Source organism: Gymnoscopelus braueri (genome assembly GCF_963280865.1).
Source record: "Gymnoscopelus braueri genome assembly, chromosome: 7".
In the NCBI taxonomy this organism is placed as follows: domain Eukaryota; kingdom Metazoa; phylum Chordata; class Actinopteri; order Myctophiformes; family Myctophidae; genus Gymnoscopelus; species Gymnoscopelus braueri.
In genome coordinates this window covers 18582502-18609895 of record NC_137608.1, presented here as the reverse complement: position 1 = coordinate 18609895, position 27394 = coordinate 18582502, and the positions used below count along the sequence as shown (strand labels likewise).

General features: G+C 42.2%; 1 protein-coding gene across 3 annotated transcripts in view; it reads right to left on the bottom strand.

Annotated features, from left to right (window-relative positions):
* Positions 1–22193, bottom strand: part of dapk1 (death-associated protein kinase 1) — a 94999-nt gene extending 72806 nt beyond the window's left edge. The window contains exons 1-2 of one of the 3 annotated variants that reach the window (XM_080434023.1): positions 22050–22193; positions 19785–19968 (exon numbers count right to left, since the gene is read on the bottom strand). In XM_080434023.1, coding sequence (XP_080290149.1) covers positions 19785–19846 — 62 coding nt within the window. In that variant the 5' untranslated portion in view covers positions 19847–19968; positions 22050–22193. Of the gene's footprint in view, positions 1–19784; positions 19969–22041 lie in introns of all 3 variants that reach the window. The other 2 variants (XM_080434022.1, XM_080434024.1) reach the window with 2 other exon arrangements.
* Between the last annotated feature and the right edge of the window lie 5201 nt (positions 22194–27394).

Sequence of the window (27394 nt, the reverse complement as noted above, 5' to 3'; positions counted from 1 at the left end):
CCAAACTTCCCAAACAAAAGCAAGTGTCACAACCAACTGCCGTCTCAGAGGGAAAAAGCCCTCTGCTTTCTGTCTGTGTTGGCAATGGGGATTAACAGGTCTAGAGAGATAAGCTAAGCAATGTCAGTATCAGGTGTGTGTTCTTGTACATTTGTGTGTGTGTGTGTGTGTGTGTGTGTGTGTGTGTGTGTGTGTGTGTGTGTGTGTGTGTGTGTGTGTGTGTGTGTGTGTGTGTGTGTGTGTGTGTGTGTGTGTGGTGTGAGAGGTGTGAAAACTAATGTCTGCAACTGACAGGAAGAAAAACAGGCAGAGCAAACACTTTGGTTGTAGTGAGCCCAACACTAGTGCTGTTCATGATTATGAACGAAAACTAGCATGGCTTTCTCTAAACTTATCTTACTTAATATTGGAGGGAAAAACTAGTGTAGCATATTTCTGCTGAACGTTTGGCCTAGAATGGGGAGGTTAGGATTAAGAGAAAAAAAGAAGAAAGGAATTATCTTATATATTGAACATATATTTCCCCATGGTGTATATTACATTTTATAACACAAATATTATTATTATTATTATTATTTTCAGATCTACACGCTCACAGATAGACCATTATACCCAACATGGTCTATTTTATAAGCATAATAAATGAACAAATGTCCATCAAAATACAATATAGGGATAATACATGTTGCAGTTACCGGTGACAAAGGAAAGTGTGACATCTATCCTCCTAATCTTTGGCCTCAATCCGAATATAATCCATCTATTAAATACAGTCTTTTAACCTAAACTCCACATGTACAGCAGAATACACAATGGAAGAGACTACCGTACCATTACAATACCTCTCAAAGCATATATTTCACTATGTTCAAACCATTGAGCAGGTGAGTATATTAGGGAAATGATTGCCGATTGGCTGTTATCTAAAAGTGCACTTTTCTTTCTTATTAGTGTGGTTGCCCTAACAGGGCAACCAGACTATAGTAATCTTCACACTTTATTATTATTAGTGTGGTTGCCCTAACAGGGCAACCAGACTATAGTACTCTATACTCTTTATTATTCCGGATAAACAATACTTCGGGCTGCTACTCCTCCCACAGTTTTTATTCCACAATTTCGTGCCATATGTCAAAATGACCGTCTTGTCCTGGAATCGTGCGCTTGTATTTTGCTAAGAGATTGGTTAAATAGTTTAATTGATATTGATTTATTAGTGCATTAAATTTCCCCATCCGCTTTAATGAAAAAGTTAAAAAACTCAAATTCAAGTATTTGTTTCTCTGAAACCGTAAGAGCTAGAGTTACCAGATTTGGAGGGGAGGTTCATAATTTAGTCAGAAATTATTGAAAAAATAATTACACTAATCAGCCACATGGTGGCGCTATAACAGCCCCCTTTACGTTTTGGCCTATAACTCTTGAACCGTAGGTCGTAAAATCAAAATTTTCCCCTGGATTCCTTGGGTCACGACGCATCTCCCCATATAGGCCACGCCCATTTGCGTCATGATAGATTTTCCGCCATTTTGAATTTTCTTCAAAACACACTTTTAGCTCCTCCTCCCATATATTTTGTCCAAATTTCACAAAAATCGGTACACATGATCTCTGGACCCATGCGATAATCTGGACCGAAACAGCGGGAGGGGCCCGTTTTACAAAAAAGCCCACAAATCACGAACAAAACGTCCAGTCAATCCCAAATTTGAATCACATGTCAAGTGTGGTTTACTCAACAAATCCCCAAAAATATTTCCACTTTGATCCATAGGGGGCGCCACAAATGCTCAAAATGTAACCTTTTGATGCAAATATGTTGGGGGGATCAATCCTCTCAAAATGAAACGCAAGTGATCTCAGGAGTTACGTGACAATGTAATTGGCGCAGCCTCCGACGGTATTCCTCCCAGCGTATCCCTCGAGTCCCGGCGGCAGCGACCCGCGACTCGCGTCGGCGCAACCACACTCTGCAATTGCCCTGAATTGCAACGGGTCTAGTTTTCCTTGCCATCACAATAATAGTCAGGGCCAGGGAGATAAATGTTTTTTTTGGTCAATAATACCGGATATCAAACTGCATCTCCCACAGTGCAGTTGCCATTCATTCGTCACGATCTTCTGTGTGTCCATGCAACGTTCTGATTGGTGGCCGTCGGGTGGAGTTTTCTGGCAGGACATTTATTAACACAACTAAGTAGGCTAACATTTTGGTGAACTTTATTGCAACACGATTGCAGGAGACAAGTGAAAAGAATCAAGGTGACTCATGTCAAACTGGCCTACTTGCAAAAGGTATTCACCTTGTAGAAAATTAACTTCAGGTTGAGTTTACGGGCATTCTAATACTCTGTGGCACCACAGAAACAACACTACCCTTATTGGCAATGTTTTTTTCAGTATTGTCAACTTTACGCTAATGTTAAAAAAAACTAATTGCCTATCATGACATGCCAAAACTAGGGGCACCAGGTTGAAAGTTGCTAAATTGCTGCAGACGATTCAAAGCAGTGACGCCACTGGAGGATGGAATATACCGTAGTACTACTAACTGGAGGATACTGATAAAACAAGGCAGCCTATGTATTCACATTTGAGCCACATTTGGCATTTGCAGCAACCTAAGGTGGACGTAGTTTCGCTGCTAATAAAATGATGAGTGATTATTGCATAAGCGCAGTACACTGCTTATGGGGCAACCAGTTTGACCCCCGACACGTCCATTGATGTGACCAAGTGTCCCTGAGCCCAGTGTCGTATTAACCCATTAAGACCTGAGACAGATTCTACAAAATGTCTTCTAAATCCTAAACGTTTTTTGAAAAAAACCTATGTTGCTGTCAGTGGTTCTCAAACTTTTTCATGTCAAGGACCCCCAAAATTATATGTATTTGGCCTCAAAACATTTTGTTCCAGGGACCCCCCCAGAGGCAACGATTTGAGTTACAAATGTTTGCTTTAAAAATGTATATATTCAAAGATTTGCACACATTTTCTCGATTTAGCAGATATACGAGCTCGTAGCGCGGCACTCTACGAGCTTGTAGATCTGCTATTTTTTTATAGCCAAAGTGTAAAATAATGCTTTTTAGCGAAAAATCTAAAAATGACACAGATGCGTTCCAAGTCTTAATGGGTTAATGGCATCCATTGCTAGGACGGGTAAATGCAGAGGACAAATTCTACATACAGTATACAGTATGTGTGTAAATACAGCAGCAAATACCTCAACAACAACTGAAAGGGGACACAATTATTATTATTACTGTCTATAGTTATTATGTCTATCCTTTTTAGGCAAGCCCAAGAGATGGTTTCATGAGAGACACTGTATGGCACCTCATTCAATCCAGGTCTGTATGTCGGCTTGGCTAACAGAGTCCTCTAATAACACCAAAACCTCAATTTCAATCCGCTCTCTGACAAATCAGCTTTTGTGCAGCCTAGTGATTGGCTGACTGAACAATGCAACATAATGGACTACTAGGGGTTTGGCAGGCTTGCAATATCCCCCCGTACAGCCAAAACATCACACATTAGAGACCGTTTAAAATAGAGTAGTGGATTTGGCCTGTTTAAATGTCACCCTGACAAGCTGTGAGGCTATTTACATTTTAAAAGGCTGATGTGTAGTATACACGAACGGTAACAGGGGGGAACACACATTCCACTTTATTCAAATTACCGTTACATTTGTCCATCCACTGTTGGTCAAATTATTAAGGCGTTGTCTACCACAGGAATACAGCTGGGCAATATAATACAGCTGGGCAATATATCAATATTATATCGCTGTATTGTATTTTGGATATCGTAATATGGCATAAGTGTAGGTCTTTTCCTATTTTGAATAACCCCTATTTTGTACTTTTCAAAGGTAGTGAAAATAGCCATTCTACAAGCTCTACAAGCAACATGTGAGCTTGTAGATCTGCTGTTCACTTTGACATTTTTTATTATTGTCACAATATATGATATTATCGTCACAATATCGATATTGAGGTATTTTGGTCAACTTGATTTTGTCTATTTCGCCCAGTCCTACACAGGACCCTGAGTGAAACCCAGCAGTGCCCATTCAATGTACAACTCTCAGAAATACAAAAGGGGAGTGGACTGCCCATGGTCTTAATTTTAATAGAAACCTCTTGATCATGACTTGGCACGGTCAGATGGGTCAAGGATTGAGGCTCATCCTCAATCCTTGTCTCTCCAGCAGCATACCAGGAAAAGCACTTTCTAATCACAGTCAAATTCGGTGGTGGATCGTTCATGTTTTAGGCCTATTTTGCTGCCAGCAGCACAGAGACTCTTGTCCAGATCAACTGTATATAAAGGGTTCAGTCACGTATCTATCTTGGATACCAATCTGTAAATGAATGCAAATGTCACTGCCTCTGGCTACAGGTGGACCTTTCAACGAGGCAATGGCTCACAAGTGGATACAAAAACAACGCAAAAATGGTTCCATGATGAAACACAAAATAAATGTTAGGAAATTACTATTACAGTCTCTGCATCTAAACCCAAAACATTGAACTGAAAAAACAGAAATCTCTTTATTATGAATCGGGAAAATAAAATATGAAAATAATAACAATTAAAAGACATTTTGGGGAACATTTTTAAATTACATATAGTAATTTTGTTATCAAGGGTGTTGTCAACTGATTACTATATGCTGTATGGATGATGTATTTTTGTAGGCCAAACAAACCATTATCTCCAATTTCCAATAGATTTTTTTTGCATTGGGCTTTGGATAAAAGAAAATAAGCTCTGTAGCAAACAAAGGCTTATGATATTCAGACATTTCAACAAGATAATCCCCACTAATCCACACATGATTTTTGAACCACACAAGCAATTAACGCTTGTGTAAAAAAAAAAAAAAACATGGCACAGAACAGCTTCAAATTTCTTAGTTAGTTTAGCAGGTGTAACAAATTCTGTAGAACAATATGTGAAACTCTCTTAGGCTTATTTCAAACCACAGACCATGTTTTCTGCATGAATTGAAAAAATCCTTGGAAACCAGGTGATGGAACCCATTACAGACCCACTTCCGGGTTTCAGGACAACAAATTCTAAAACTATAATTTTGGAGGTACTGTAATTATAACTATGAAACTCAGAAAAACAATAATAACAATCCTCAGATTTTGGTTGGCATAAATAGGACCGGTTTCCTTGTTGTTCCTAATCTACTCATAGCTCTACCTGCTGTAACCTTGGAGCAAAGGTTATGACCTTATCGAACAAAACATAAAAAATCACACCCTGTGTGAAGTGGGCGGTGTCTTGCTAGCTAATCACAATACTGAATGGAGTCAACCAATCATGTACAAAAAATAAATACATTTATTGAAACACTATTTATGATGGAAGAAACCATAACTTAAAAAAAATATATATATGTTTTTTTTAAAGTTATGGTTTCTTATATATGGCTATGCACATGTGTCATGTGACACTGGCCAATCACAGTCCTGAATAGACTGTGATTGGCCAATCACGGTGCAGGGTTAGGCGGGGTACATTTTTGGCCAATCACAGCGCAGGATTTGTTGTACAAATATCCAAACCTCACTTATAGGGGCGGTTTCACCGCCCAAAAATCACACCCAGTGTGAAGTGGGCGGTGTGGTCACAGTGGTCATCACAGTGATGGAAGTTCACTTAAAGAAAAGTAATATTGTGGACCAACCATTGTACACCCCTAACTTAAAAAACCCCATAAATGTGTTTTTTTTTAAGTGCTTAGTCCTATTTATGGGGCTATGCACATGTGTCATGTTTCACTAGCCAATCACAGTCCTGAATAGACTGTGATTGGCCAATCACAGTGCAGGGTTAGGGGGGTACACTGGTGGCCAATCACAGCGCAGGGTTGGGGGGGTGCAATGTCCAAACCTCACATATAGGGGCGGTTTCACCGCCCAAAAATACAGTGTTTCCTGTAAAAAAAAAACTCCTATATTATAGACAATATTATAGATAGACTAGAAAAAGTGCTCCTCGGAGCACAGGTCTCCGCCAGGTCAGGTACGTTATTGTGGCCTCCTGGTGGCGCTATAATAGGCCAATGTGAAAAGGGTGCCATTTATTCTTAGGCCTTTCACAGCAATTGGACACTGCATTCATGATTTGAGGCATTTTTTTCCAAAAATTTGTTTTGCTAAATTAGACCTGCTGGTGGCGCTATAACAGGCCAATATGAAAAGGGTGGCATTTCTTCCTCGGCCTAGTGGGAATGTGCGTGTGAAATTTCACGGAAATTGCTAGCTGCGTGCATAATTTCAGGCATTTTGTTCAAAACGGACCAATCCTGCAAACTTTGGAAGCCAACCTTAGCCAATCAGGATGGAATATGGGAAATCGGACAGATCCGTGTTGAGCACATGACTATAGAGATACTGTGTAGGCTACTCATTTGCATGACGTTTAGATAAAATCTGTAGGAGTAATGTCAAAAATGGGTTTTGCACAAATTGGCCTCCTGGTGAAAAAGAGGGCAGAGGTTCTGAATTGGCATCCAGGGAGTGTGTGTGCACAGTTTCGCAGCGACCGGGCCAACGGTGCCGGAGATAAGCTGCTAACGGACGGACAGGACACACACACACACACGGACGGCCTTTCGGCCTGGCGGAGACAATAATGTATTGTTTACATTGGAATATCAGTATCACCGAAGGGCATGTGGGATCCTTTCATGTTTGGGCCTAACTGTCATCCAGTAATGATCTGCCTATGTGGCACAGTGGCAACAATGGGCTCTGATGGGCTCCCTCACTGTCCAATTGGGAGGTGTATCATTCAGTGTTAATATTCCCTGGTGAGGCTGAGCTATTCACGATTATGGAACGTAAGCCTGATTCGTACTTAGTTGCGCCGGTGTCGCGGACCAAAAACAGCCGATCTATAAGCTCACAACGCATTGCGCTGCAATTCTCTGTGAACTTATATCATATATATTATTATATTTTTGCGACACCCATGCGCAACAGGCTTAAGTGTGGGAGGATCCCTCCGAACGCTGCCTGCCCACTCAGCTGCAGCGTGGGCTACAAACTGCACCGGCAGTTAAGCATTATGCAACCACTAGGCTTTTGTGTACGGCGGAAGCGTAACCAAGGCAACAGGATTCAGTGCTTGAGAAGAGGAACCAGCACTGGTTGGAGGGAGGAAGAGTGCAGTGGATAATACTGGATGGATGTCTCACTCTCTGTGTGTGTGTGTGTGTGTGTGTGTGTGTGTGTGTGTGTGTGTGTGTGTGTGTGTGTGTGTGTGTGTGTGTGTGTGTGTGTGTGTGTGTGTGTGTGTGTGTGTGTGTGTGTGTGTGTGTGTGTTAGGGTACTTCCTGAGTGTTTAGTACTTCCTGAGTTTTCCCCACACTTCACTGTGCACACAGCACTGATATATTCTGTCCTGAGCTGTAAACACTATCAAGTATTCATGACAAGGTAAACAATACAACGGATTAACGGTCTAAAATACCCATGGCACTCTGACACCTCCTCCATGAAACACATTTAAGGAACCAAACGTTTTCCATGGCCGACAACCGAGACAGTTTAAAAGGTTAAGTGCACAAATATATAAGGCCATGTGAGAACCGAAAGTTCCAGTTAAAAACCCCAGGAAAATGTAGCATTGCACATCCTTTTACACGCAGTCAACCCCTGGATTCATTGTCACAAGCTAAGCCGACTCAAACACACTGCCTTAGGACAAATCTGCAACCATGCACATCCCATGCCCCTCTGCATCAGCTTGTGAAATAACGAAAAGCAAAGGATTTTCACAATAAAGAAAATCTGTGGGTGTGCCAGCCCGCCCACCCATCACTTTTGCGTGCCCAACCAAAATGTCTTAACCGTGCAATGATGTTTAGCCAACAATGACTCAATTATTCAGGTAATGACAGTAATTATTATAATGACTTCGGAGCAAACATAAACAAACCTGGTCTACTATGATACATGGTCAATACTGTGAATAGACAATGGCATCTAAAGACATTGGCCAATGTGCCTTCAAATATATAGCTCCATCTGACTGGAACAACCTATCCTGTTTATTTAGCTCCATTACCTACATCCATGTCTTTAAAGCATTGCATTCAACCTTTTTCATGCCAAGGAAGGACCCCCAAATTGACATACATTTGACCACGGACCCCCATCTGAAAATGTTGTGCCAGGGACCCCCAGAAGCAAAGATTTGAGTTAAAAATGTTCACTTAAAAATATATATATTTTCAAAGATATGCACACATTTTCAAGATTTTTCAAAAATAGCAGATCTACAAGCTCATAGATATGAGCTTGTATATCTGCTATTTTTGAATAGCCAAAGCTAAGTGGTTAAAAAATGATTGTGACGTCCCAAAATTCAAAATTATTGGCGAGATATTCACGCCACCATAGAGGCTGTTCTTGGTTTTGAGATACCTCAGACTTGTACCTTGTTGTTGTTGGGAAATATCCCTGAAGATTTCTTGACACAGGACAAATATCTAATCAAAATCTTTCTAGCAGCAAGCAAGAAAGCGATCACGCGTCGCTGGTATCAACAGGATCCCCCAACCAAAGACAATTGGATGGACATAATAAGGGAAATATACTCTATGGAAAAACTAACTTTCATACTCAGACTCAGGACAAATTACACAAATACTGGGAAAAGTGGTCATCTCTCTTTCAGCCCATGGACAATGTATAACCAATATGTACCGGTAATAGAAAAATAACTAACAATTGTAGAATGCAGCCTTTTCGGGTTTTTTTTCGTTTTTTTCTACTGTCCTGGTTTTTTTTGTTTCTGTTTCCCCCCCCACTTTTATGTTCTGTCTTGTTTTCATGTATGTGTATCTGTCTTTTGAAAATCTTTTGTTCCAATAAAAATTTAGTAAAAAAAAAAAAAAATGATTGTGATGCTATGTTAACAAATTTTGCTGGGGACCCCCTGGTACCCCCTCAAGGACCACTGGTGGTCCCCGGACCACTGGTTGAGAACCACTGCTTTAAAGCATCTCTTTTTTACTTACCTTCAACGTCCTGCTCTTGCGTCTAATTGTTTTTGAGAATTGTACTTGACATAATTATGGAAATGTGTTCTCCAATGTGCAGGTCTTTATTTGTATATAGCTTTGAATGGGTATGTGTACACATGCCGCATTGACTGTATGCACGTTGGGGGTAATAAGGGGGCGTGGGAGTGGCTAGGGCTGAGAGAGCTTTTATCTGTGTTTGTATGGATGTATTTCTGTTGTATTGTTTCGTGTATTGTATTTTCTGTTAAGGCCCCCCCTCGAAAATGAGTTGATTCATGATCTCAAGGGGTTTATCCTTCTAGTAAACGTACATGTGTTGACACCAGTATTGTCCTTTAAGAGGAAAGATCGGCACATTGGAGTGGTTGCAGCGTCTAACTATGTATGAGCCACAGCAGTGACACACTCATGACTGGGAAAGAAAGCCACAATAAGAGCAGGTATCCAGTGTTTGCACTCGTCTGTACTCACAGGGAAAGGCCATTCAGCATGTCACTGGAATGTCACTCACCTCCCCCAGCTTAAAGGCAACAGTGGACACATTGTCACTGGAGGTAAGAGGTATAACAAACCAAACTCTCAGGAAAAGCTTAAATTCGGCATCTAGGCATTCTAGAGCAGTTCTCCTTTACAATCTTCAGCTTAGCGATAAGAGAAAAGTATGCCATCTGGTGAACCGCAAGGTCCTGACCCGCCGCTGACATCCCATCAGACCATGGGAACAGCTAGCCTTACAGTGACTTATCCTTAAAGAGAATCAATTAGATAGCTATACGCAGCAACAACTGAGGAGACTTGGTGGAGTGACACGTGGAACAATAGGATGAGTTGAGGAAGTACAGCACAACGATGCCATCTATTCTTGGAATTCTTGGAACAGTAGTAGCAATAATCTCTCTGCTCATACATTTCATTGGTAACTTGCTAAATTAAAGGGGCCACACCATGAATTTCATTTTTTTTTTGGGGGGGGGGGGTATTTTTTGGGCTCCCCAGTGTCTCTTGTACCCCAAAAATATTTTTTTTTAACATTCAGTCATTCATTCTCATTTCAGAGATTTTCAGAATGGGCGTGTCTGAACAGGCCATTTCAGAATGGCAATGCAAGTGACATCACTTGCATTGCCATTGCATTGATGCTGGCCAGACAGAATTGCTCAGTAGCCCCCCCCTGCCCAAGAGGACGTTTTGGTATTGCAGCTGAAAGTGCTGTATAAGCCAGAGACAATTGACTTGGGATGAGTATATCTGAGTGATGATTTAGGCTCAAACCTTTTGAAAAAGGTTTGAGGGACATACACCATATGATATTAAATATCAAATATTTTTTCTAAATTCATGGTGTAGATCCTTTAATGACTCGGGTTCGAGGTTGACATTGGGTCGTACTGTGTAAACTGGTTCAGTGAGAACAGGTTTTGGTAGAGTTGTCTGAAAGTTGTTTAACACTGACAGACGGCTGGCACAATCGAGGCAGACAAAGAGGAGAGAGTTGGAAGAGATATAAAGAGAAAGAGAAAGGATTTGTTTAAGCTAATTTGGATATCGTTGCTGTCGGGCAGAAACCAAGTATGTCCAAAACCGTTACTTTTCAGTTAATGGAAAAAATACCCTGTGTTCCAAAGGATCCAATGTAGTTAAGCTCGTGTTGTATTTTTCATTGGTTAGATATTTATCAAACTGAGAGACAGACTTAATCACTGTCAACCTGGAGTCCCCATTTAGGGGCATGTCATTATAGCTGAACATAAAAAATAAATAGAAACTACTTTTGCTACTTTTGTGAGACACTGTCAAATGACAAAGTACCGTACAAAATATAGTGTTCATTTTATGAAAAAAATATGGAGATAAGACAGCTTCTATCCGACAGCAACGATATCAGACACAAACAGAAGCACAAGCTGTGCAAGACTCAAGAGACAAGACGGTGGTAGCTGTCAGCGAGGCTGGTGGTGGTTGTGGTGGTGGTGGGCATCAGCTGGTCCATCTGTCATCTCCTGCTTCATTTTCTCGCTCTGTGTTCTTAGCCTGGGCCCCCATATGCGTGCTGAAACTGACATTCAGCTGGTTTCGAGGTGGTTAACCTCTGTCATCACGACCGCAGTGGGTGCTGGAAGGCACACGGACTGGTTTTGTAGGTTTGGAAAAAAACATTAGCGACAACTTGACACTCAACCCTCTGTCTCTGCTGTCAGTGCCTCTGAAATGACAGTTGAAAGGGCGAGAACCTTTCAGACGCAGGTGAGACGGCAGAGGAGGTGCATTCCAGTGCTTATGTAACCTTAACCCCAACGCTAACCCTCACTTAAAATAAACCTGTGCAAGGCCTGGATTCAAATCATTATCAGGAATATTAAAAACTTTTGCCTCGATTACCATGAATTAAAGTTTTTGGTTTTATTATAGTGAAAATAGCAGATCTACAAGCTTACAACGAGTCACATCACAATGCGTAGTGAGCTTATAGATCTGCTATTTTCACTATTTCTGAACACCACCATCATACAACAAAGTATAATACAGGGTGAAGTGGTCAATTAGACTAATTTGATTATCAACAACCTATTAGGATTGTTTGTGTCGACTGTCGATATGTTGATATATTGAAAAAAAAATAGTTACAGCTCAGTGGGAGACTGAATGAGCGTTAAAGACATTGTGGTTCATCACAAACCAAGTCTTAAGTTATGAATATTTTTTTAAGTCCTCATCACTGACAGAAAATATATTATTGCACTGTGTTCTGTTTATGTGTGCAAGTATTAGGTATTGTGGTGACTCAACAGTGAGCTGATGTTTTGTCAATTGTGGTTTGTAGGGGTGAAGATCGGATTCTCGACACACTCAGCATAGCTATGCAGAGTATGCAGGGTGACATGTGATGACCTACCAAGAGAAAGGACGAGGGAAACTTGGCTTTCCTCTTGCTATCACAGCCTCTCAGTTTGCATGCTTGACTGACCACAGTTCTCTCTTCATTGACCACAATGGCTTGTCAGCAGTACACACCCCCCACCCTCAAAACGTGCGCGCACACACACACACACACGCAGACACACACACTCCTGCTATTCACCCGCTAACACAGTTGGCAGGATTCCAATTATCCTCCATTGACTGTGCAGATTAATTCTGGAAAATTATACTCCTTGAGGATTGCCTTAATGGAGGTACATTTTCTTTTCTTTTCGTACTTTCCAGCAAACTGCAACAAGAGGAGTCTGTTTGCTTTGGTGCTATCAAAAGGCTTAAGGCGTCCAGGCTTAAAGACAGACTAAACATCTGAAGACAAGATCACAGACCACAAGAAAGAAATTCTAGCTCAAAAACTCAACCTTGCTAAAAAATAAAATTACACTTTGTTGTATGCCAAAAATAGCAGATATAGATTGTATATCTGCTATTTTTAGCGTGCAGCACCGTCATATGATGGATCATAAATGATGCATTAGGTGGTCAGGTGAACATAACGTTGCCTCCCTGTCACTATTGTTTTGAATTGGCCGCCTGGTTGCATTCCTGGCACGTACAGTCCACTCTCAGCTTCGCCCTGAGTATATGATGTAACAATGCACCTAGATGTTACCATTTGGATTTGAACCCAGGTCTCCCTCTGGCTGCGTGAGCATCCACGTCTTGACCAAAAAGGGATATGCAGTAAAGTGTAAGGGAGTCTTCTTTTCCCGGCTCATGTAACTAACTAACCAAAGAACACAAACAGCTTACAAAAAATAAAACAGGCAACAATAAGAGAAAGTATTGCTAACGACTACGTTCAAACACCATGTTGTGTACTTGTGACAACACCAACAGACAAGTACAATCTCTGGTAGGATGTGGCTAGGCTGCCTCTCCTGGGTGGAGGGGCAAGGCACTGGGTCCAGGTCCCCCCCCCCCCCCCAACACCAGTGGGATGTAGGTCACCAGCTGCAAAGTGGTCTACATGTAGTTTATGCAAGGCATTAGAGGGTGCTTGGGTGTGACTAAAACAAATTATCAGTATTTAAAATGTTAGCATAGCGATGGTCTACTTAACCACTTAAACTCTCTAGACTCAGTAAAACGGACCTGAGTTACAACTGCATTTGGACCGCTTTTTTCCGCCTACACCAAATCTCTTCGCCAAAAATAGCGAATCTACAAGCTCACAACATTGTGCTATTTTTGACGAACGTTCCCCCCAGAATGAGGATGCTGGGGTTCAGGTGGTTAAGAAGAGAAGATGGTCTGTAAAAAGCTCCAACATGTCTTGGAAAAAAAACAATATTTTTGACTAGTTCCACTTTGGCTTTGGTCCTCTCCTGTGATCCACTGGCTAGTGGCTACATAACACTACTCAGTCTAGGACCCACTCAAGACATCTTAACCCATTAAGACCGGGAAAGCACCTGTCATTTTTCAAAAATAGCAGATATACAAATACAAGCACATAGAGTGCCGCACTATGAGCTTGTAGAGCTGCTATTTTTTAGAAAAATCATGAAAATCGAACATTTGTAACTCAAATCTTTGCTTCTGGGGATTCTACAAATGTCTTTGTTTTATCAGTTTAAAAACGGATGTAAAAATGTTTGCTTTAAAATATATATATATATATATATATATATATTCAATGATTTGCACAAAGGTTCACGATTTAAAACAAACAGCAGATCTACAAGCTAGCTCATAGCGCTATGAGCTTGTATATCTGCTATTTTTGAATAGCCAAAGTATAAAATAATGGTTAAAGTGGTTACACAGATGTGTTCCCTGTCTTAATGGGTTAATGCCTCTAAAGGGTTCCCCAGAAAGAGGTGCCTCTAGCCTGAGGGGCATCACCGATGAGCTTCGCCTGGAATCCAATGCTTAAGTGTCCTTTGATGATTTCCTCTGATCCACGAACATAAAGTGGACATTTTCAGGCATTCCGTGAAGCACTTAGAGAGACAAAATCGTCTGTGAGCCGATGCCGTCAGTGTTTTTGCCTTTTTTTGCTTATTAGAGGAAAGGAGACTAGCAGTGCTACTACATGCGGCACTTCAGGGAACTGAACTCACATTTACAGTGAAACGTGCACATTTTTCAAAGCAGCTCCAGAGGTAAGAAGAGCCATTATGACTTCTACAATTGAATTCACCGCTCTGTTGTTACCTCGACTGTCAGCATTGGCCTCTGTGTGTCACTCTGCAAGAGTTTAAAGAGCCGGGAGGTTATCCCACATCTGCACTCCTCAGACCAGCTTGAGAGAGATAAGCCTTAGAGTGAGGACTAAAAAGGTCAAGGCCTTATGAATCAACCACTGAGGCTAATGCGAAGGCATAACATACTTAGTTAACCTTGAACCTCTATGGCCAGGGCTTGCGTCAAATACACTGTGATCTTTATGACTGCAACAACAACAACAACACAAACAAATACTGTGTGTTTCAGAGGGGTTTCAGGAACAGGGGTTGGTCGCTTAGTTAACCACTTAAACCCTATATGGTTGACCGGAGTCCCTCAGGGCTCTATAAAAGTGTATTTTCTGTTTTCTGTTATTGTGGGGAAAACTTTCGCTGAAAATAGCCAATCAACAAGCTCACAACGCGACGCGTTGTGAGCTTGTCGATCAGCTAATTTCAATGAAAGCCCCATTTCCCCACAATATGGATGCTGGGGTTTAAGTGGTTAAACCAGGTTTTGGTGAAATCAAGCATTCCAAAGCAGACTTGGCGTCAGTGAGAGGCTTAACTCACCGCCGCTTGGGTCATTTCCCACTCTGCCAAACCCAATGGGCTTCATTCCAATTCCAGACAGAGTCAAGACTGGAATACAGTCAGATCAAAAGGCTCTCTTTCTAAGAAATTACAGAGCAGGTCACACCGCTGTAATCTAGCCAATGAACACATAGGCTCACCGACTTTCATCATAAACAGTCCCTTGGTCCCTTGATCAACCCCACCTGTTTTTGTATACAGGTGAGTTAAGAGTATCAACTTTAGAATCAACACAGAAAGGGCATGGCATTTACTATACAGTATGTTGCAAAACATTTACTCTGAGCAGCATGGTGTTCAATTTAAGCTGACATCCAGCAGTTTCACTGGTTGAGCATTTTAATAACAACATGTGATGTACTCTGTAACATGTGCCAAATTAACACTGAACTTGTGTTGTACTTTCATCCACCCCTTCCCTATACTGTGCAACGGGAGAGTCCAAAAATGTTCAGATTCAATAGATTTTCTAAAATATGAAATAATTGATAACATCAGGTTCTGTTTTCTGCGTGTTCCTAAGTCACATCAGCGACCTGCATGTCCTCTCTCACCGCATCCATAAACCTCAGCTTTGGCCTTCCTCTTCTCCTCTTGCCTGGCAGCATCCTTCTCCCAATACCTCACCCCCCCTCCGCAGATGTCAAAACCAGCTCAACCTCGCCTCTCTCCCATTAACCCATTAAGACCTTAAACGCATCTGTGTCACTTTAGATTTCTTTGGCTATTCAAAAATAGCAAATATACAAGCTCATAGCGCGGCACCGAGTGCCGCGCTACGAGCTTGTAGATCTGCTATTTTTGAAAAAACGTGAAATTTTTTTTTTTTATATTTTTTTCGAAAAACTGTTAGGATTTAGATTTTTTTTAAGAATCGCCTCAGGTCTTAAAGGGTTAAAGTCTCTAATCTCTAGTACAGGGGTCTTCAACGTTTTTCAGGCCAAGGACCCCCTAGCTGAGAGAGAGATGAAGCAGGGACCCCGACTACATATTGTATTCATGCGTGTTTTCAGACATTTAACCACTTAAACCTTCTGTACTTTGTAAACTTGACAGTTGGCTCTGTACTTGGTCTGCTCCTTTTTCCCTCTGCACCAAACCTTGTTGCCAAAAATAGCCGAGAAGTAGATCGGCTATTTTTGGCTCATGTTCCCCTCAGAATAGGGATGATAGGGTTCAAGTGGTTAGTGTAAAAAAAAAAGTCCCTATCACACGATTTGGCGGCCCCCCCTGTAGTTACTCTGAGGACCCCCTAGGGGTCCCGGACCCCCTGTTGAAGAGCCCTGCTCTAGTATATCATAGAAGATTATATTTTCACCACTGTCTGTCTGTGACCAACATATCTCCAAAAGTAACAAATGGATTGCCATGAAATGTGCTGTGCACTTTCATGCTCCCAAGAGGACGAAGAAATGTATTGATTTTAGTGACGCTGTGACCTTTTCTCTAGCACCACCATCAGACCAAAATTTCCATTTTCAATTAAGTGTATCTCACAAATCCTTAGTCGTACAAAAAAGTGAATATTCATAGTCCTGAGATGTAGCAGAAACCTATTGATTTTGGTGAACCCATGACCTTTCCTCTAGTTCCAATGTCAGACCAAGCACTCAAATGAGCAAACTGGGGCGATTTTTAGGCTTTATTGGTTAATATTTTTTGACTGCTATTTAAAAATTAAAACAATGCTTTAAAAGCCATGAGAAATAGCTGAGAGAGGATGATTGTCTGGGCCCTCCAATCTTTATAGACTGATGCAGAACAATTTACATCAGATCGTCACCAGACTGAAAGAATGCCATTTACAGCATGAGCTGTTAAAACACATATCATGATTATCATTCCCAACCCAACCAAGAATCTCTAGTCTCCTCCTGAGCAAGACTGCAGCGGGCAATGGACCCAGACTGGAACAAGTTCCAAACAAGACCTATCGCACTCGCGTAGCCATCTACTTTGCTTCCAGGCAGTAATTCAATACCATTAGACACGGCTCCCCAACCTTCTCCATTACCGGTGCAGCTGAATGAAGCCACTACCAAATTCAGCTGTGCCCCCTTAGCGCAGAAAGTTGAGTGCTGAACTGAGAAGCTGCATACCTGCAGCAAGACAGCCCCCAGAGAATAGAACACAATTGGTTGACTATCCCAGGAATGGGGTACATGCCTTAATGCCTTCATATCAGAGAGTCTTTCTGGAGTTCCATTTCAATGTTTGCAGCAGTCATTTGAGAAGCAGCTCACTTCTCCCATTGCATGATGCCACCATAGTATAAATCACATTGTATAATGCCACCATACACTGTAGCGCTGTAGGTAAAACACCAATGTACTTTAAGTCTTTATCTACATGGGAGACGGCAAGAGCCTCCAGCGACCAAATTCACTGACGTTTAAATGATGATTTTGTAACAGACTACACGACTAGTCTAAAATTAAGGGAACATGTCACTAATTAAGACCAATTAGACCAAACCTCATTGGAACAATATAAACATTATAAATGCTTCAAAATGTTCAAATAACCAAATCTTTATTTTAAATGCCGCAGAAAAGTAGTGAATTTTTTAGACCACGCTTCATCCTTATCCTACAATTTCTTTTTTATCTGTTGTTGTTGTTTCAGCAAAAATAGCTTTATTTCAGACATGAGGAAATCTTCCTCAGTCAGTTTGAGTTTTCACCCTCACAGGGTTAAATTAACATTCAGGATTTTACATTGTAAGCGTCTGGGGTTCTGCTCTCACGGCAGAGCTTGCCTAATGCATCGTAGCCTACATATCATCTGTCAAGCACATTGCCTCGTTCATCTCACCAACTCTGTTCTGCACATGGTGTTAATGGGATTTGCCACATGTACTGTAAGAGCTATCCGTCATTTATGCACACCTGTCTTCCACTGCATGCGCTAATGGCACTAAAAAAAGTAATCACGACAGCAGAGTCCATATCTTTTAACCCCTTCCATCTCTCAACATCTTTCATCCCTCTGCAAATGGGCACCTTGCACCAAACATGAACTGGACGAACTGAAGGCAGGCCTCACTAGTATATCACTGTCTGGTGGATACCATGTATGTCCAAAACCATGAATTCTCAAGAAATGGAAAAAAATAAAAAAAACCTGTTCCAATGGTTATAATGGAGTCATTGTGAGTACTCTAATGCTCTGATACTGTTCATTGGTTAACCACTTTCAACCTGGTGTTCCTATTTTGAGCATGTAATTACAGGCGTGATTAAGTATACCGTTGCTAAAATAACACACCTACAAGTTCACAAGGTATTGCATAATGCATACCTTCTCCTGAGCAATAACATTGATCTATCGAAATAACTAGGAGGTTATTTCAAAATTCCACACATCAGTAACGATATGAATCCTAATGGAGCAGAAAGATTCAGTCTGCGTCTTCCTCCTAACAAACAGAGGGCAGAGCAGCTAGTGGTTCTCCAAGTTTTTCATGTCAAGGTAGGACCCACAAATTAATATGTATGTGGCCATACAAGATTTCTTTGTTAACCCATTAAGACCTGAAGCCGATTCTACAAATGTCTTCTAAATCCTAACAGTTTTCTGAAAAACATATGTTTCTAGATCAGTGGTGCAGTGCTCAAACTTTTTCATGTCAAAGACCCCCAAAATTATATTTATTTGGCCGCAGACCCCCATCCCAAAACGTTTTGTTCCAGGGACCCCCAGAAGCAAAGATTTTAGTTAAAAATGTTCGCTTTAAAACAATATATATTCAAAGATTTGCACTAATTTTTCAAAAATAGCAGATCTACAAAGCTCGAGTGCCGCGCTATGAGCTTGTATATCTGCTATTTTGTATCGCATTTCGACGCGTTGTGAGCTTGTAGATCGGCTATTTTGAAATAGCCGATGCAATTGTGGTTAAAGTGGTTAAACAGTTCTTGATGCTGTATGAACTTATTTTTCTGGGGACCGCCTGGAAACCCTCTCAGGGACGCCTGGGGGTGCCTGGACCACACTTTAAGAACCACTGCAATAACCAACACTAGCCTCACTGACAATGAGAACATCAATCAGCGCCAGTCAGGCATATCTCACTGTGTGGGATGAGTATGTGCGCGACTGTGCGTGTTGGCCCATGCAGACTGCACAAGTGTGCAAGCAAACGTATTTGTGTCTGTGTAAATGTATGTGTGTATGTGTGCGAGAATGTGTGAGCCTGCATGTGCAAGTGTTGATGATGACCCATGCATGTTTACTCATGTGTAAGCAAATGTGCATGTGTGTCTATGAACGCTTCCATGCAAATACCATATGTGAGTGAGTGTGTGTGTGTGTGACTGTGTGTGACTGTGTGTGTGTGTGTGTGTGTGTGTGTGTGTGTGTGTGTGTGTGTGTGTGTGTGTGTGTGTGTGTGTGTGTGTGTGTGTGTATGCGCGTGTAGGCATTTGTTAAATGAACTGCATCCAAAAGCCTTTTGCATACATTGAGGGCACCAACATTATATACCGTTACACAAGGACCATAATTTACATTTAATTACATTTCACATAAAAGCCGTCTGAATTGAAGATTCATCATTAGTCTTCTACCATCGAAAATAAAGAGGACGTTTATATGGCACTCAGTAGCCTTCTAACCGGTGACAAAGCCAAAGGCATTGTGCTCATACTGTCCATGCTGTCATAGTGTGGAAAATGCTACCCTGTTATAGGCTTTAAGCCCAGTTAGCCTAGGCCACCTCAATGACAACCCCAGGGGTCGTTGAGTCCAGGGGGTCTCACTCCAGCTATCCATCACCACTATCAATCATTTTGATTGATAGTTATAGGAACCAAATAGACACTTAAAGGTTTGTAACTCTGACAGTGTACACATTTGGCTCCTTTGTACACTCAGAGTTATGGGGGTTGGTGGTCTAATGCATACCAAACTTAAGAGGGCCCTTAATAAAAAATAACTAAAAACGTTTTAAGAACCACTGACATTGTAGATGTCAATGCAAAACTTACCTCCCGAGCTCATTTCCAATTTCGTAAAATTCCTCAACATTTTGCTGGTTGAAAATGGTCATATTGTCGCGGCGTTTCCTGCTCCAGGGACGCTTGTTCCAAAGCCACTGACCTCCTCCTCACAACAGGGCCATCCCTGTCAGCCTCTGGACAGGTTTACTGACTGTCTTCCTCATACTTGGAGCTTTTTAAACGAAAGAAAAGGGGGAAATGCAGACAGAACTATCATTTAGAACACAACTCCCACATACAGTAGTATGAAAAGCACAGTGGTGTAAAGTAGCTAAGTACATTTACTCAAGTACTGTACTTAAGTACAATTTTGAGGTATTTTTACTTTCTTCAGTATTTCCAATTTTCAATACTTTTACTCCACTATATGTCAGAGGCAAATGTTTACTAAACGTCTCCACTACAATTATTTGACAGCTTTAGTTACTAGTACTTTGCAGATTTAGATTATTATCACAAAACCTACATTAACCACCTCAGCCCTATACATTTAGGCAATTTGAAAATAGCCGATCTACAAGCTCACAATGCATTGCAGTGAGCTTGTAGGTAGATCTGCTATTTTCAAAAGATTTTACATTTGAAAACTTGTGAAATGGGACATTCAGCATAACCAGTACTTACTTTTGGTACTTTAAGTACATTTTGATATCAATACTTTTGTACTTTTACAAGCCATAGTGCTTTTTGGGGTTTCAAATCCTCTTAACAAACCTTGTATTGATCTGTACTTCCATGTGCTTGTCTTTGCAAACTGTTAATAAAGTATCCAATCAACCAATCCCTCGAGTAAATGTTTTATTCCGGACTTTAACTTGTAATAGAGTATTTCTACATTGCAGTATTGATACTTTTACTTAAAGGTAGGGTAAGTGATATTTTTTGGTTAAAACAAAAAGTATTTTGTTAAAAGGTTAAAATACTATATTCTGATAGTAATCATTGCTATAGAGTGTTTGTTCAGTAACAGATGTCTCCCTGTCTCTCCAGCTCTTTAATAAACAGAAAATACATTTTTCGGTAGGTGTCAAAATCTCAGCCAATCAGGAGAAAGTACCCATTTTTAAGCTTAATTTGTATAGTGTTCCAGTTAAAATTGTGTCTGCTCATTTCTTAGTGTCATCACTTCCAATTTCACTTGTTTAATCTATATCCTGATTGAGTTCTCTGTCCTGGTTGGATAAAATTGGAAATGAAACTACAAAAAAAAAAAAAAAAACTACAAAATACATTTTCTGTTTTATAAAGAGCTGGAGAGACATGGAGACTTTTTATATGGACAGGACACTCTATAGTAACGAGCACTATCAGAACATAGACCCATTTTGCAATTATTTGAATAATTGCAAATCACTTACCCTACCTTTAAGTAAAAAAAAAAAGAGTACTTTTTCCACCACTGAGCGCGGTGAACCTGCACCTTTTGGCTACGTCACGACTCCTATAATTGATTTTCTCTCTCTCCTCTGCTTTACAAAGACAGAGCTTATGTTACATGATGCCATGATGTGCTTGTGCTCTTATTTGAAAAGCTGTGATCATTAAGCACGTCTGTCTCGCTGCATATTGGTTGGTAATGGATCACCAGTGTTTCCCCCTAGGATGAAGTTGTAGCAGTTCATATTTGTAAGTTGTTACAATTCATATTTAAACTATGTCTAGTTAAAATATGAAGATTTATGAAAATAATTATGTTTTATTATAAAATGATGTTACCAATATTAAAAGGCATCTAAGATGGAGCCATCTTCCATTGTAAAAAATAAAAGAATAATAATGATTTACAGAACATTTGAACTGTGGTGCTCAAATTGAAGCTGTGGGTGGTGCACCATGGTTAAATGCAAATAGAGGGGAAACACTGATCACGGTTCCCTGAGAAGCCTCACGTAGTCACCAGAACACGGGTTTGGCACCAACACTACACTACTACTACTCCTTTTATTCCACTAAAGAAAACGAGTGCTCGTTCGTGGATCTTTTGCGCAGCAGCGCAGGTGTCTATCAAATTATAGCCTAAAACTGTATTTTTTTTCCTCATCTCCTTTTCTAACTCTCAGCCGCCGAACACAACCGATCGCCCACATTTGTTATCAAAGCACTGGCTTTAAAACATGTTTTAAAACCTGACTCGCCCCTTGCATATATATATATCCTCCCTTGTGGAACCGTGATAGTAGTAGCCCAACGTTATCACATTTTGGTCGGGAAACTGCAACAATGTGTGGATAATAATAAAGTAGACTATCTTACATACATGGTGACGGTGTCTTCTATCCTGCTGCCAAATTAATCCACGATTGCGTGCGTTTTGGAGGAGCGTAGGTTCCCCAGTTTTGATCACGGAAGACAAAATGTTGTCGTGAAGTGAACGGACGGCAGCAACGTAACAATGTAACCAGTGGTGTGTCTGTCTGTCTGTCTGGAGGCTGGTGGAAGACCACAAAATGGCCAGCGTTTCAACCACAGGGGGGCAGCAGAGGCGTTCACTTTTCTGTAGCCACGGTTTTGCCCACCTTTCACTTTTGCAGGCGTAGCAATTATCTAAGTAACACAAAATCGTTGTAACACCATTATTAATACTCTTTTTAGGGAGTTGGCCTATACGAAATGCACCATTTATATTTATTTATTGCTAGTTATAGAAGTACATTTATATATATATATATATATATATATATATATATATATATATATATATATATATATATATATATATATATATATATATATATATATATGTATATATATATATATATGTATATATATATATATATATATATATATATATATATATATATATATATATATATATATATATGTATATATATATATATATATACATACACACACACACACACACACACACACACACACACACACACACACACACACACACACACACACACACACACACACACACACACACACACACACACACACACACTCTAGAGGTTCGGGCCACTACGCGACCCTCACATCTAGAGTTCTGACCACTATGCGGCCCTCACACCAATGTTGCACCACCAATCCGACTGACATGCCCATTATGGAGTTTTCTGTATCTGTCAGTCCATGTCCCTTTCATGCCCATATATGGCGATCCCTGATGTCATATATGCCCATATATGGGCATGCCCCCTTTTGTGCCCATATATGGAGCTGACTGATTTCTTTGTGCCTGATGCCATGAGGACACATTGAGGTTAGACAACGCACTCTATATTTGGGCGTGGCTGCATTGGGAAGTCCTTATATGGTTAAGGCTGAGTCATGATGACATGGTGTGATGACAGTGACATGAGCGTGACGTGGTGGTCCACCCGCCTGTCCTCCCTGAAGCCAATTTGAATATAGGATATATGGTTACCACCGAGGGCAATAAGGCAAAATCTGCAATGGCCCTATTTTAAATAGCTTTTACCTATCCTTTTTGTGTGTCAAATTATATAGTCTAGTTCAGTGGTTCTCAAAGTGGATTTCAGGGACTCTCTGGGTTCCTTTAGGAGGGTTTAAATTGACCCCTACAAGTATGTAACTCTGATAGTATACAAATGGAACCAAATGGACCCTAACGGGTCCATTTGGTTCCATTTGTATACTGTCAGAGTTAAGGGGAGAACTTGAAATGTAAAAGTTTGAGAACCATTGGTCTAGTTTGTTCTTCTTGCAAGAGTGAATCTACTTCTCAAAGTGTCTCATGGTGCTTTGCTGGTTAAACAACCTCCTCATTCAAAAGAAATAGTATACTGCACCACTGTAAGGCAGGGTGACCAGACTTGGTATGGGCCAGCCCTGGTATGAGGCTATACAAAGTGATGTGTAGGCTGCACATTGTTCCAACATGTAACACTTTCACCTTGAGTGAGCACAAATCCATGTCATAATGAGTCCCAGGGAATGAAAGGGTTCACGGTAGGGGGGGCTCATGTTATACTTTGTGCCGTTGTTTCAGATTGACACTACACAGTATACCCTTAAACAATAAAACAGCTTGCCTGTGTAAATTTAACCACTTTCAACTTATTGTCCCTATTTTGTCACATAGGCAAAAATTGTCAAATCCTAAAAAAACACCCTGATCTACAAGATCAATGTGTTGTGATGCAACTTGTTGTGAGCTTGTAGATCGGCTATTTGCCAAACAACACCATTGTACGACAAAGTGTAAAATAGGGCTTAAGTGGTTAACTGAGGGTGTAAAAATTGACCCAAATACTCTTGAATTAACACTTGACAATTAAATTAGGGTACTGTAGGCTCTTGAAGTCATTAGAGATGGCAATGGACTTAGCACACATGTTTTCACAGTATCAGCAGCACTCTGCAAGAATGACAGATTCCAGAGCCAAGTCTGCCTTGCTCAAAATATGTTTTAGCATTCCTTCAATTCCATCAATCCAACTTCCAGTGCCTGGCTTCATTTTGGTTGGTTTATCAAGGACTGCAGCACGAGAGAGCTGGTTTGGCGGGTTCTGTAAATAAAAAACATTTCCTTCTGGCGTGATGGTTCCTTCAAGGAACCATCACGCCAGAAGCCATGGTGGTACTGCTGGCTCCACTTGCGGCTTGCTTGAATGACCCTCCTAAAGGCCTCACCGTGGATTTGTTGGGCTTCTTCCTCACTGAAGACACAGGCTGGGGCGCTAACCCATACTGCTCCCGGATGCCGTCTACATTACGGCTGTCAACCGTCTCTCCAGTGGTCACCAAACTATTCCTTTTTTTTGGCACAGTAAAATGTTACCACATGTTCACCAGTGAATATGGCCTTGTCACACTTTTAGAAAATAAAAAGTGAACCGACCTACTGAGGACTTTGTGTGGTGATAAATAAAATAACGACACAAATCTATATTTTAGCTTGAATGAATTAGCTTGCTGTTTGTTGATCGAGGCAACAACGCACTACGTATGTGACACGCGGGACCGCAGATCCACAGTAGTAGATTAGAAAATACATTGTTCCTACCAGCCAGAGTGGAGGATTGTCTCCATAATTTACTCATCAAGGGTTAAATGTACCCACATTTGGTTATACTGGGTTCCTGTAGCAGTTTCACAACTGTAAATGCAGTCCTGGCGGATGTACATTTGGGACCCTGAGTGAGTCACAGCGTTTCCTCAATTCTAAATAGTAGCCCACATTTTATTCTTATCGAGTAATGTTAATTGCTAATTAGTTTTGTCATGTAAAAACATTCAAATTGGTCATCCCTATTAGTCCTTGGGCCAGACCAGATATCGGTACCACTAAGTCGGCAAAACCTTACCTATACTAAATAGTTTTTTGGGCCAATATAAGTAAATAAAAATATGATAGCCTTTCCATAGGAGCAGCTTTTTATATTTTTTGACATTTTGTTATTTTTCTCAATAGGCGGATTTTCATTCATAGCCAACAACATATTAAAAGTTATATAACACACTTTTTGGACATCACACTGCTCCTTTTTTTTATAAATTAAACAAACCTGTGTCCAATTAAAGTAGTTGATGAAGTGGGTGTGGCCTATTATTTGGTTAGTGGCCAGGGGTGTGTGGGACCGCAGTATGAGGGCGGCCCACATCAACTACCTGGAGTTGATGGCGGTCTTTTTGGCGTTAAAGCGCTTCAGACCCCACATCAGTGGATGTCACGTTCTGGTCAAGACGGACAATACCACGACCATGGCCTACATCAACAAGCAAGGAGGCCTGCGGTCTCCTACCTTGGACGGCTTGGCACGAAGGTTGATACTATGGTGCAACACGCACCTGGAGTCAATCAACGCCTCTCATGTACCTGGACTTCTGAACAGGGGAGCCGATCCCACCCCACCCGGGGGCCACACCGAGCACCGTGCGGCCTCCCACTACTCTTCCGCGCCGGGGAGCGTCGTTTCGGTCGGCGACGATGAGGCTGATGACGACGTCCTCACTCCCTACCAGGCCGAGCAGCACGACGAACGGGACTACCTGGTCGTCGACGAGGTCGAGGGGGACGGGGAGGCCGTCCGGGATGACGCCCAAGCGGCGGACCGCGGCCCCCCGACACCCGGCCCAGCCCCAGCGGGGAACCTCCACACTGTCCTTGTTCACGCTGAGGCGCTCACAGCCCCACCGGCCGAAAAAGGTCAGGTTCGGGCGGCCCCGAGTGGACCTATTTGCATCAGAGGAGAACGCGAAATGCTCGCTGTTTTTCTCAATGAAAGGCCAGGCTCCGCTGGGGTTGGACGCCCTGGCGCACGAGTGGCCGGGTGGGCTACTTTATGCGTTCCCTCCGCTGGAGCTGATCCACCCCACTCTGGAACGGATCAGGCTCCGGGGCCTGACGGTGCTGCTGGTGGCTCCAGCATGGGGCACTTGGAGGTCGGAGATAGCTCCCCTCCTATACGAGTGACCTTGGCCCCTCCCGCTGCGAGAGAACCTGCTGCAGCAGGCGGGGGGCGAGATTCATCATCCCACACCCGCAGACCTAGATCTGTGGAGTGGTGCTTGGACCGGTCCCCGGTTGTGGTCCCGTTCCAGGCGTCGCAGACATCCTGAGGATAGGTTGGATCTGGGAAACGCCTTCTCCACAATCAAAGTATACTTGGCGGCCATCTCGGCCAACCATGTTGGTATCGATGGAAAAACCGCGGGGAAACAACCACTGGTGTGCCAGTTCATGAAGGGCGTGTTGCGTGAACACCCTGTCTCCAGGTCCTTGTTTCCCACGTGGGACTTGGTCCTGGTGCTCGACTCACTCTCTCGTCCTCCTTTTGAACCACTGGAGACGGTGGAACCAAAGTTCCTCACGCTCAAGACGGTGCTCTTGGTTGCGCTGACAACAGCGAAACGGGTGAGCGATATGCATGCCCTATCGGTAGTTCCGGAGTGCATGAGGTTCGCTGGTGATAACAGTAGGGTTGTTCTTAAACCCAACCCGGCGTTCATCCCCAAGAACCACCTGGCGGTGGTAACGCCGACCGTGCTGGTGGCTTTTCGTCCGCCTCCGTTTGCCTCAGAGGAGGATCGGAGGCTGCACTGTCTTTGTCCAGTGAGGGCCTTGCGGCTGTATGTCCGGAGGACTGCGGCCCAGGACCGACCCAGCCAGCTGTTCGTTTCCTTGGGCCCCGGGCCTGGGGGAAAGGCGGTGACTAAGTCTGCGCTTTCCCGCTGGATTGTGGAGGCTATTCGCCTGGCGTACACTAGTAGGGGGGCCCCAGTGCCTGACGGCCTGAGAGCGCACTCTACTAGGGGTGTATCGACGTCCTGGGCCCTCTGCAGAGGGGTTTCCATTCAGGACGTCTGCACGGCAGCGAGTTGGGCGTCTCCCTCGACTTTCGCTGCTTTCTACAGCCTGGGCGTGGCGGCGTCTTCCATGGCGCACGCAGTCCTGGGTGTGGCTTCCACCTGAAGGTGGGTAGGTGCATAGAACGGCCGTAGGATCTGTTCATGCCCCTGTACTTTAGTGTATGATAGGCCGACGTCTGGGCCTTAGATTAATAAGGCGGACTTCGGTCTGTCAGGGCCCTCCCCCCCACTAGAATAGACAGGCTGTGCCTGCTTATTAGTTATGAGGCAAACTTCGGTCTGTCAGGGCTCCACTTCTTTTCCTGTTCCTTACCCCCAGA